This window comes from Ipomoea nil, unplaced genomic scaffold (genome assembly GCF_001879475.1).
Source record: "Ipomoea nil cultivar Tokyo-kokei standard unplaced genomic scaffold, Asagao_1.1 scaffold1421, whole genome shotgun sequence".
Lineage (NCBI taxonomy): Eukaryota > Viridiplantae > Streptophyta > Magnoliopsida > Solanales > Convolvulaceae > Ipomoea > Ipomoea nil.
This window is the reverse complement of record NW_017617849.1, coordinates 6,983,825-6,996,756: the sequence shown is the minus strand read 5'-3', so window position 1 is coordinate 6,996,756 and position 12,932 is coordinate 6,983,825. Positions and strand designations below refer to the sequence as shown.

Sequence of the window (12,932 nt, the reverse complement as noted above, 5' to 3'; positions counted from 1 at the left end):
AATGGTGTAAACATAAAGAGCAATGGATAAATAAATAAATAGAAATAATGGTGTTAGTGTGGTTGGTGAGACTATGAGAGAGAGGGAGACAGTGAGACACGAAAACGTGATGTCATATGATCTCTTAATTAATTTCTAATAGATTTTGAAAATGAATTTTCCAAAATTTTGTACTCAAGTAATACTTAAAATAAAATTTCAGACTCAATTTTCAATTCTTATTAAAAAAAAATAGGTAAAGTGGATAGAAAACTCATAACTAACATTATCTACCAACAGAATAAATGTTCCCATTTATGAGATGTTAGAAATGGTATATGAACATTATTCTTGTTTTAAACGGTTCCATTAAGAAAGTGTTAATAATAATCAATTTTATGATTTTTGAGTATGAGAATTATGTTCTACCCACTTGACCACTACTTAGTAATACTAGATGAGCGTAAAAGATTATTTGTATTTCAGTTTTGATATGTACAATGTTAGGTTAAGTTTTTTTTTTTTTTTTTTTTTTTTTTTAAATTACACACAATAATACTAAAGGATGACCTTAAAAAATATCCTTTAAAGGTATTAAACTTTTTTTTTTTGTATTTGTAAAATAATAATTATTTATGGTGTCACTTTACGAGAAAAATTCATAGTCACCGTCTGACGAAGCACATAAGATAAAGAGTAAATACCCAAAATGGTCCCTCGACTATAGCTAAATTCACAAATTGGTCCTCGACTTTCAATTTTAACCAATTAAGTCCTTAACTTTGTAATTTTAACATAATTTAGTCCTCTGTCTATTTGACCGTTTGTTGACTGTGACTTTTGAGGATATATATGTAATTTCATGGTTCATCGTCGATTTTTTAAGGTTCTGGTTGTACGTATTTCCAGACCGCACTGTTACATTTTAATCCACTGTCGAAAGCAATCTACCAAATCCGGTCGCCTTTCTTCATCCTCCCTTTGGATTCAATGTAGTTGAGTTCATACCAGAGCGAAGAAGACGACGTTTTTCCGAACCAGTGCAACGTCATCCTGGAGGCCTCCATGTGCTCCGATGAGAGCTGAAGGTTCTTCTGAAGATCGTCGATCACGGTCAACAAACGGTCAAATAGATGGAGGACCAAATCGTGTCAAAATTACAAAGTTAAGGACTTAATTAGTTGAAATTGAAAGTTGATGACCAATTTGTGAATTTAGCTATAATCGAGGGACCATTTTGGGTATTTACTCTAAGTTAAATTATGCTTCTATGTAATATGTTATGCTTCACTTGGAGACCTATAACTGTATACTTGCAGCTTTGGAAATGGTGATAGTTTAAAAATTGGCATTTTATGGAGAAAATTATTGGAGTCTCAACAACAGAATAATTTATTTTCTAATTTTCTGGAAAAAAAGATTAATTATATTTTTTATACAACATCTAGTATTTTCAGATCGAATTTGGATCATAACTCTTTAACACAGCATACCTTATCTTGAATTATATTAGCAATCAACTTACCAATTGTTCCAAACTACTGAATTAACACTAGCTTTCCATTAAAAAAATTAGAAAAACATTCTTAATATATTTTAAAAGAATTTTGTGAGTTTTAAGGGAGAAATATGTCCAAAACACAAAAACACTCTAAACAATTTCATGCATCATAATTTATTGCGCCATTAGCATTTACTTAGTCTTTGATTTATAGAAAAATCACCATACAACTATTCGATATTCTCTAAATAAAGTTCACATTGTTACCTAGCTAATAAAAGTTCAAGATAAACCAGTTTAGATTGCACATAATTAACGACTCAAATCGAAAAGGCCAATAAATAATTATTACATTTAATTAAATTTAAAACTTTATAATTACTAAATTAATTGATATTCACATTTATTTAATCTTTCTCCAAAAGATTGAATTTTCAACTCCAAAGACCCCCACACCCCATCCCGACGGAGCATTTGGAATGATATAAATTACGGTGACTTAATGACTCAACAGACATTGTCAAATGCTTGTGCATACAAGAGATCTGTCCACTTTGAACATAATTCTCAAATTGTGACCCCCACATTTACTTATAATCTTAATAAGGGAGATGAAGATGACAGTTAAAGCTAACCTAACAACATTATTGACTTACAAAAAGAATAGTACACTGCTTTTTCTTTTCTTTTCTTTTTGGGTGTGCGTGGGGAAGCCGGGGGGGGGGGGGGGGGGCGGGGTGGGTGCGCTATACTAATTTATAAAATCGAATATGAACAAAAATAGTACTCCCCTACTTTATCATATTAAAGAACTAGTTTAGTACAATTACTATATTTTGCGACCAAACCAAATTAGATTAGAACCCATTCATCAACTCCAAAGATGACAAGTTTTGTGCTGGAGAGGGCAAGTGAGTAGAGCATATTTGTTATATTAATGTTACAAGCTTAATTTTTATTTGTACATTTTCAATCTAATTGATACATGTTTAATATCTTTAATGGTAATAAAAAAAAAATCTACTTTAGATGTTTATTTATGACAATTTAAATATTTTATTAAAATTATTTTAATCATAATAATATCAAACATTACTACACAATAAACATAATAAGTCGTACTGTGAACAATATTGTCCAATGGTATTGTTCTCTTCCCTTTTTCGGGGGTGGGTGGGAAGGGGGATCATAACTTTATTTCCTTCATAATTCATAAAAGAAAAAATGAAAATAAAGAACACATGTTTAGTGAGAAAATAATAGTACATAAAATAATATGAAGAGAACAAAATATTGAAAATAACAAGTAACTTAATAATTAATAAGATGGAACGGCCAAACTCATATATATATATATATATATATATATATATATATATATATATATATATATATATAAGAACAAGTTCTAAGGTAAGAAGTGAGAAGTGATATGATCAATCTATTTGAGTATATCAACGGTTGTTGGTTGCTGAAAAATAAAGAGAAAAAGTGTAGACTAATTTTATAAATATTACAAACTTAAAAGTATAATAATTATGTAGTACAACATTTATAGCATAAGGTACAAAAAAAGTTAACAGAAAAAATGTACATAAAACCAGAGACATAACTTGTATTGAAACTTATTATGTTTTTAGATTTAGATTAGATTTAGATATGTGGACGTAGAAGGTTTAAGTTTAGGTAAAAATGTGTTCCTAGTTAAAAAATAATAACTAATTTAACCTATCAATTTAGATAGATCAACAATTGATAGTTGCTAAAAATAAGAAGAAAATGAATGAGTCAATTTATAAATATTACAAATAATAAAATTAACTCTGTATTTTTTTTCGTACAAAATGTTCAATCATTGATAAATTTTAATTTGCGATTGTGATGACAAGCTACAGCCAACAGGCTACCAAGTCACCATAATTTTGTGAAATATGACTTAGCCAAGGTCAAATTGTTGACCTAAAAACATGACCGTATCCAATTTTGCCAAACAAAAATAAAATATAAAATGAAATAAGAGGCTTAGATTTTGTTTGGTACACCTAATTAAATATTTAGCTAAGTTTTTAAATTTAAATTAATTGTGTTAGACCATTAAGGTTAAAAGTATTTTGATAAAATACAACTATAAATTTAACTATAGTTTAAAATAGATTATAATTTTCTTAAAATGGTCTTACGAAACAAGTCTTAATGCATCATGTACACTTTTCTTCCTTAGTAAGAACTTAGCATAGTAATTGAAGAAAAACTCGTATAAATTTACAATTTTGTATTGAATTTCAAAAATAGATTAGGTTGATTTATCTCTTTATGAGCTTGGAGGCAAGTCCATGTAGTCTAAAATATAGTATGATGAAGTTGAAAACTCTGGATTATCAAAATTAAAGGAAAATTTGAATTAAAAAAAAAAAAAGTAATACTCCCTAAATTCTGAGAATTGAGAATTAATCTTCATAATGACACAATAATAGTAACTAAAAATAAATAAATGATAATTAAAATAATATATTCTTATTAAATAAAAAAAAAATTATAGGGGTTGTTAGCTTGCTCTAAAGTCATGTTCACCACCAACCACCATATATTTCTTTAAAGGAATTCTTGACATGGCATTTTAGAGAGGTTAGGTGAAGAGAGAGATATAATGAATTTTCACGAGTTATTGACCCAATTTATAATTTTATATCTCTTCAATTTGTATAAATCTATCTGCCAGTCACAATCAAAAATTTATTTAATTGATTGATTGATAATTAAGAGTTTAAGACCAATGGCTTCATAATTAGAATTAAATTTTACTTTATAAAGGTTGGAGTGAACAATGCCAAAAGAGTCGCAACAAATTTTCTGACATCTTTTACCTTTGTTGGTTCAACAATTTTATACATAATAATTATTATATTTACTATTAGTGTATTAATCATCTTAAAGATAACATGTCCTTTGATGAATAAACAATTAAACATACAAAAAATAAATTATTTATCTTTCTGCCTATTTTGCAGGGTATTACACAAAAATGAAGTTTGCTTAGTCTACACATTTAAATAGTAGATGTGAGCTTCTATCGTTAAAAAAAAAAAAAAAAAAAAAAAAAAAAAAAAAAAAAACCTTAAGCATCTTACGTTAAAAAAGAAGTCCAAATAAAAACAAGTTTGAACTAACCTTTAGATGCATGCATGCCTCCCATCTTTTTATTTAGCCTATTTTGCACTCATCAAATTATTTTAAAACCTTTAATGACATATTGACTTTCTTGATTTGAGCTGATCTCTTATAAATAATCGAGATTAGTTAAATCTTTGTGGTCACCGACTCACCATTGTCATCCAAAAATAAATGATATATGGATAAGATAAAAGATTCCAAGAATATTAATTATTGTATTTATTGAGCTGATTAAATAGTGGATGTGCGTTTGAGATTTGTCTCTATCTCGTACCTTAAGTTCGGTGTAAACTGTTATGCAACGATGTCGTCCTACGTATGAACCTAAATGTGATAGGAAGGTTTGACTACGTTTAGTTGGTGGAGAATGGGGGTTGGTGGATGTGCATCCTTCTTCTTAACAATATTCATTTTAATTAATTTATTAATTAAATCTTTTTACACCCACCCCACTCACTACCCTTCAAAAAAAAAAAAAAAAAAAAGTCAACACTTAATTCGCAAGTGTGAGTAAATACTTGTCTCCTTCAATTTGCGGGACTAGCTTAATTGATTTGACCGATTACAAAGGTCCTATTTGATCAAATAGTTAATCTATTAGTCAATTTTGATTTATTTGACCACCACTGTTAACTGTTTGACTTGTATATGAATGTTTGATTAATTAGCTTTTGTAACAAGTTATTGCTCTAAAATGTTAAAATTCAAAAAGCTACTCAAAATAACTTTTTTCTATTAGCTTTTTGAGAAGTCATTTTATATGTAATGAGCTAACAGTTAACAGTTAATTTACCAAACATTTTTCTACAATCAATTAATACTATCAACTAATTAAACCTATTAACTCAATCAGCTAACAGCCATTTACCAAACAACCCCAAAGTCTTGTTCAAATAGCAGTGTAGGAATCCGAATCCGATTGTTCACCTTAGGGTCATTAGGAGACTTTAATTGATCAAAGAAGATAAAGACCTTTTGTGCACTGAGTGTACATGCAGGGATGAAAACATGGAGACTGATAAGACAACTCGCAATGAAAATTCGAACCATGTATCTGCAATTAACCAGTAAGCAATCAGGAGAGAGGCTCGGTTGAATCAGTCTCATAAATTCCCCGACTCAATCGTCAACATTGAAGGCAAAAAATCTATCTTTCTATGCATATACTAACACAAAATGAGGGTTTCAAAATCAGTTCACCTACTCAGAATCCCCAGAGAACAGCGTCATGGACATGGAACCTTTGCTCCCATATCTGGGACCATAATCTTGCTCATACGATTCCTTGTCCAATAAAAGTTCTTTTCATAGTATCATCATGTGACCTGTGCACTTAGAAGCTGCAAATGTTACCTGAGAAGAAGAAGAAGATAGATTTTGCTAGCCATAATACACAAAGGAAAATGCCACTCTATAATTTAGTTTGTGAAGACAATTTTGATCAGTGATCTTCACAATTCGAGCAGAAAAATAATGTTATAAGCTTGGAGCCTTTACATTCCAGTGCCTTCTTTCAAGTCAACCACATCAAAACAACGTTTTTCTAATTCTTGGCCTTTAACTCTTCGTGTTTATGTATTTAGCATGTAATCGAGATAAGGATCACATAATGACACATACAAAATCAGATGCAAAGGAAACGGTTTTGTACCAAATCAAGACCGAAATGATGCATATAAAAGCAGAAGCAAAGGATCACAAATGATGCATACAAAATCAGAGGAGATGGAAATGGTTTTGTACCAAATCAAGACCGGGCTTTTTGCTGCATAAAACGAAGATTCCCCACTGTATCCAATTACCGTCATAGATGATATCAGTAGCATTGTCTCCATGAAAGATAATTGTTGCTAACTCGGTATCAACATTTTGCTTTTGCGAGTTCGTTCATGAACCTGTTATAAGTAAAAATATCCGGTATAAACCCATTATCCAACATCTCATCCACTACAATTTCCCCCTCTTTCCTTTTACCCTCCCGGGTAAACCCAGATATCAAAATACTATATGTCATGGCATCAGGCCGCAATCCCTTACTACAACCCAACATCCTCAACTTATTCGCTTCCACTGTTTTCCCAGCATTACACATATCACTGAGCAGACAATTAAACGTCACGCCATCAGGAACTATACATTCGCGTAGCATATCTCCTACAAGCTTAGACGCTTCTTCAATCTGTCTCGCCTTTCTCAACCCTTCAATCAAGGTTATACAAGCAATTAGACTCGGAGTGTTTCCCTTCCTCCATAGCTCATTAACCAACTCCATTGCTCTCCCAACATTACCTTCATCACACAGCCTCTCAACTACAGCAAAGTAATCGAACCCGCTTGGCATTACTCCTTTCCTCGAAAAATCGACCAACAAATCGCAAGCTTTGTTGATCATCCCCTTTCTACAAAGCCCATCAACCAAAATCTCACAACTCACACTTGACATTTCATGCCCTAATTCAATCATCTCATAAGCCATCCCAATCCCCTCCTCAATCTTCCCTTCCCAAAGAAACCTCTTAATCAAAGTGTTAAAGCTAACCACATTTGGTACACAACCATAGTTTTTCATCTCCTTGAACATCTGCAATGCTAACCCTAACTGTGAATTTCTACAATGGCCACTAATCAAGGTATTGAAAGTAATGAGATCAGGCTTGATTCGATCCTTAATCATTCTATTATAAAACTCAAGAGCCCTATCGTAATGCCTAAATTTAAGAAATCCATGAATCATAATATTATACAGAGCTACCTCAGGCTTTCCATCGATCAAGCGCTTCATAGTATCAAATGCAAGCAGTGCATCGTCGAATTTACCGGATCTGCAGTAAGCGTTGATAGCAAAACGGAAAATTGGTTCAGTTCTAGGGCAAGAGAAGATACCGTCGGCGCAGGGGCAGGGATTGGCGGCGATGAATTGGAGGAGGGATGAGAGCGAGTCGAGGCGGTGCGAGACGGCGAGCGTCCGGGCCATCCACTCGAAAGTTGAGTGGTCGTGGCGGAAGGAGTCGACGGAGGCGGCGTGGCGGAAGAGGTGGAAGTCGAGGTGGGTGAGGGTGGGGTGATAGTGGATGTGCTTCCTGATGAAGGAGAGGAGATCTTTGGGCGTGAATGAAGGCTTTAAATGGGTCTTCACGAGGCGGGTAAGCTGCGTTTGCGTGGCCGGAGGCAGAGCGCCGACGGTAGTGTCGAGGACCGATAGCTGAAGAACAGACGGCGGAGTTGGGTTGTGAACGGCGGCGGATTTCGGTACCTGTTTTGGGAGTTTTCGATAAGCCATTTTTTCACTCTTAGGCTTCAGATTTTAAATGCTCCCTTTTTTATATTCCCATTTCCCAGTCCCAAATTCTCAATCCTCGTTTTCATTTGTACCCCAACCAATGATATTTGGCCACGTCAGAAAATATGTGTGCAAGAAAGGAGGCCAACAATGGAGTTCTTGAAATTGAAGTGTAATGATTCAGAGGATACAGGAGAAGAACAGAACGAGATTCACTCGTAGAATATTAGTTAAACACGACACACAATATTAAAATTATCAATGAAGACACGTTGACTTGATAACCCCATTCGATTCTTTATAAGAGTGGTTTTTTAGCTTTCTCAATTTTAGTGGGTGAGTTATAAGCAACTTAGTCCGATTTACTTTCTGTTCTTCCATCTACCTTTGCATTGTTCATCGTTTAATTTTTTGCAATCCTCAATCTCTTCTCTCTATTCCATGTTGCCTATCTTCTTCTTGCTAGCTAGAGTGTTAAAGAACTAAATACATGGGATTCCTGAGCATTTTCTGGGAATTGGTTTTCCAGTTGATCTTTTGATTGGATTCTATATATTTCTTTGTTTATTCCCGACCGGAAGATAGTGTTAAGGTAGGCACTATTGTCAATAAGTTCAATTCAACAACTAATTAATTTAATGGCCAAAGTTGTGCGGCCCAACGATAATCCAAACTTGGAAGCCCATATGTTATTTAATGGCAAATTATATTATGCACCGCGGTGCATAATCGATTATGCACCGCGCGTCTTTTTTTTTAAATGAAAATAAACAGTGTTTGTTTCCGCCGTTTCGCACCTTTTTGCAAAAAGTAACTCTGTTATTCAGTGTCATTTTGTATACACTGCAGTTTCAGTTCAACACAACTACAGTTTCATTTTGATATAACTATAGTTTCATTCGATATTTATAGACTCAAATATGTGAAAATGTTATTTAATTTTATTTTATATACACTATAGTTTCATTAAAACACAACTACATGATCATTTTGATATAATTACAGTTTCATTGTACAATATACACTCAAATATGTGAAATGTTATTCAGTTTCATTTTATATACACTGCAGTTTCATTTCACTATAACTACAGTATCATTTTGATATAACTGCAGTGTCGGTTTAGATATACTGTAGTGTCAGTTGGTGTTTAATACACCAAACAAGCGGACTCCATTAACTCTAACGGCGGGCCGTTTCTTTACTTAAATAAAACGACGTCGTTTTGACAATGTAGGTTTAAACACACCGTAGTGTCTGGCGCGCGGTGCATAATCGATTATGCACCGCGGTGCATAATATAACGACCCTTATTTAATGAGATTAATAGCATCGTTACAGGCACAACTTAAATTTTCAGAGGTGAAAAGAAAAAATCCAAGGTAATTAAGTGTTGTTACTTGTTAGGCGTATTAAAAACCTGACATTTCAAGCGTTTCTAGTTTTATACAACATTTTTTTTATTGAGATAGGGATCCAAACTTGTAACCTTCCATTTAGAATAGTTATAACGATACCATTAAACCACAAATTACTTAGCGGTGGCTTCTCTTAGGAAACCAAATTTGAATATTTAAATTTTGTTTCAAACATAATTTTGTAGGGTTAAATTTATAAATTTACCTTAGTTTTGTCAGTTCCAGGGGCAGACCTACAATGGGGGCAGTGGAGTCAGCTGCCCCCATTCCTTATATAAGAGCACCTCCAACCGGCAGTAAAACACCAAATTTCAACGCCATCGCACTATAATTTCATCTCCAAGGGACAATACTAAAACGCCATCTCGCCAAATTTTTTAGCGTTAATGAACAGTGTCGCGCCATATTTGGCGTGGCACTGTTCATCTGCGTCAAATATAAAAGGGAGAGGAAAGTACCATTTTCCCCTTGCTCTTTTTTAAAATTCCAAATGTATCCTTTTTTTGTTTTATATATAATTTTTTATTTTGTTAAATACTTATACTTAAAGTTTGTATTATTAAATATAAATTATACCATTTTAAAGATCTCGTTGAGACGATCGAAACAAGACTATATTGAATATATATTAATTAAAATTTCAAATGCATCAAACATAACAAGAACATAATAAAAATTAAAATACATACAATATACATAAAAAATGACTAGAACATAATATAAATTAAAATACATATGACATAATATTGATATTAGACAATTTAAAGATAAAGAAGCGCTCATTATGCACTTTGTAATGCATTGATTGAGCATTTGTGAAAACGATTTAGTAATTCCGATAATTCAATGTAATAGATGTTGTATACTATATTATTATAGAATAAATTAAAATTTTTAAAATAATTAATGTTATAAAAAAATTAATTTTAATAAAAATTATTATTTACATTACAAATTATATTTTATATTAAACTAATTAAGTTCGAACTAAATTATATTAAACTAACTAAATTCAAATTAATAATTGAAAAATAATTTTTTTTTTTAGTGTAAAAGTTTGGTGTTTTGGTGTAAATGGGTTGGAGATGAATAAAATTTGGTGTGAGAATATGCTGAGAATATTCCTTTTGATGTGACATTTGCTGGAAAAATTTGGTGTTTTGGGGTTGGATGGGTTGGAGATGCTCTAACCCTTGTAAGTATATGTGTATATATAGTACAAGTTTTAGTATAAGTATTATAAAATAGAGAAAAATTATTAGAATATGGCTTAGCCTAGTTGGCTGAGTGCGTGGTTGGCCTGAACATAGTCTAGGGTTTGATTTTCCTTATCTACTTTCAACATTTTCTTATCTTATTAACACTACATTTTCTCATTATTTCACATTTTCACTATTATTAATAGTACATATTGCTTCAACACAATAATATAATCTTCATTTATATATTAATAATGAGATGAAATGTGTAATTTATAATGGATCTTTTATTCAAATTATTTTATCAAATTAATTATGTTCATATTTTGTTATGAATATTTTTATAATGTTTTGATGTGTTTTATAATTTTCTTATATCCAACATTATTTATAGCTATACTTTTTAAGAGTTTCATTTTTTTTCTAATTATCAATTTTGTTAATATTTTACCCCTGCTGAAAAAAATTCTTGGGTCCGCCACTGGTCAGTTCCATCCCATATTTCCCTCCAATACATAGGCTGCTGACACAAAATACGTACATATATAATTTTCTTCCAAACCTATGACTTCCCAATTCAACCCATATAACATTGATTTATACGTAGTGTAACCATATCTAAGTTAGTTGTTCTTGGAGGCCGGAATTCAAGAACACAGTGCTTTGAAACTGGTATAATATATATGTCCAAAAATAATTTTGTTTATAAACAAAGGTTTTAGTAATGGTGATATATATATTTGATGGGTTCAAATTAAAATTTAAAAAAAAAAACAATAAATAACTTTCAAAAAATTAAATTTAGAATCTTATAATCCAAACATACAAGTTAAGTGATCAACAAACCTAACTAAATTAAAATTGCTCCACTGACTAAATTGCACACTAAAATTAAACATGATTTTAACTGATATTAGTCAGAAAAAAAAAAAAAGAAAAAAAAAAAAAAAAGAAAGAATAGGGCCCATGCATGTAGCATGCATGCACGTAAATTAAACTTTTTAATAATTATCAGAAAAGGTATCGTGCAAAAAGCTGCTTTACATTCGTATCTATCACTTTTGGGTTTATCTTTTTTGGCGTCACGCCCTTATCCGTCTCTATCCCATTCATTAAAAATAATACATAATTATTTAACCTATCTCACATTGTTAATCGCTCACCAAACCTTGTATGTGTAATCCTATGGTTCCCTAAACCCTATCCTGATTTATGAAAAAATTTATAAAGTTATTCGAATGTGTGTATTTTTGTATAAAACTCATTTTGTAATTTTAACTCGCAAATAATCACATGAAATTATACTAATATATATAGTTTACCATAACAGAAAGGTTCAAACCAAATGTTATAAACCGCTGGAAGTCGAATTTGGCACTAACTCTATTCTCTAACTTAGAATCGATCAGTATCTTCTCATAAAGTATCATATATATTTGATGCGATTCTATTCATGATTTCTAAAAGAACATTATATGGGAACAAAGAGCTGTTTGTAGTTGACTTGCACCAGAAAGGATGGCAGGTGTAGTCTTGTATAGGAGCTATTAATTAATAAAGGGAATCTTATTCCATCCCCTTTAGATATCTGATCATCTGATCTATCTCATGATGATTCTTTCTTCGATAATATATATGGATCCTTATTTTTCACAATAACGTTAATTTGGTACATATAGTTGGTTCTTACCTGGTGTTCCTTTATGGGGGAGAGGAATATATATATAAATGTATTTTTGCAGATTTCAAGAAACATATCAGAGCTTTTCCTTTTTATGAAAGGTTGTCTTGTAGCAAGTGGTGGAACGCACAACTCAGCTCCCACTGCAAATTTTGATGGTTGAAGAATAATACTTTGTGATATTTAAAGTCAGCTCAGCTCGTCCTGGAATCGGAGCTGTCGTCAGTGTGGGTTTGTGGCGACATGTAGAATCATTTCTGCATACATTCTACAGAATCTACGCTACTTTATTATTCCCATTAATGCATTCTTTTAATTTGAATTATGACGAAAACCTGCAATCACTATAAGAATATGTATGTTCATTGAATGATAAAATTATATTTTTAGGATCGGATTTGACTAAGAAAATATTGACAATAATTAAACTTGTGACATTCAGGTATGAGAGTATTAAGGGGTGGAGACCGATAAAGGGTTTAAAGGGCAAAGTCCAACACCTAGTGTCTCTAAAATGTGCAACGGTATAAGGTAATAAAGTTACACTTTCACTACTAACTATAACTTTTGATGTGGATGATAAGTACTTAATCCTAACAAGTTGCTCTAGGCGGCACTTGAACACTCCTTTCCGGACATCATTAAAGCATTTTTTTTTATGATCAAAGATCAGAGTACCAAAATGTGATGAGAACATGCATGT

The 12,932-nt window shown here is 31.8% G+C and overlaps 1 protein-coding gene across 7 annotated transcripts; it reads right to left on the bottom strand.

Annotated features, from left to right (window-relative positions):
- Positions 1-5,517: 5,517 nt before the first annotated feature.
- LOC109187878 (pentatricopeptide repeat-containing protein At2g36240) lies at positions 5,518-8,015 on the bottom strand. Of its 7 annotated transcripts, none has more exons than XM_019338254.1 (4): positions 6,514-8,015; positions 6,395-6,422; positions 5,852-6,004; positions 5,518-5,705 (listed from the first exon to the last, which is right to left on the bottom strand). In XM_019338254.1, coding segments are annotated over exons 1-2 (1,419 nt in total). In that variant the 5' UTR covers positions 7,932-8,015; the 3' UTR covers positions 5,518-5,705; positions 5,852-6,004; positions 6,395-6,421. The 7 variants fall into 7 exon arrangements, with proteins under 7 accessions (XP_019193799.1, XP_019193800.1, XP_019193801.1 ...); XM_019338255.1 differs by having other exon boundaries at positions 5,852-5,976; XM_019338256.1 differs by having other exon boundaries at positions 6,395-7,232; positions 7,404-8,009.
- Between the last annotated feature and the right edge of the window lie 4,917 nt (positions 8,016-12,932).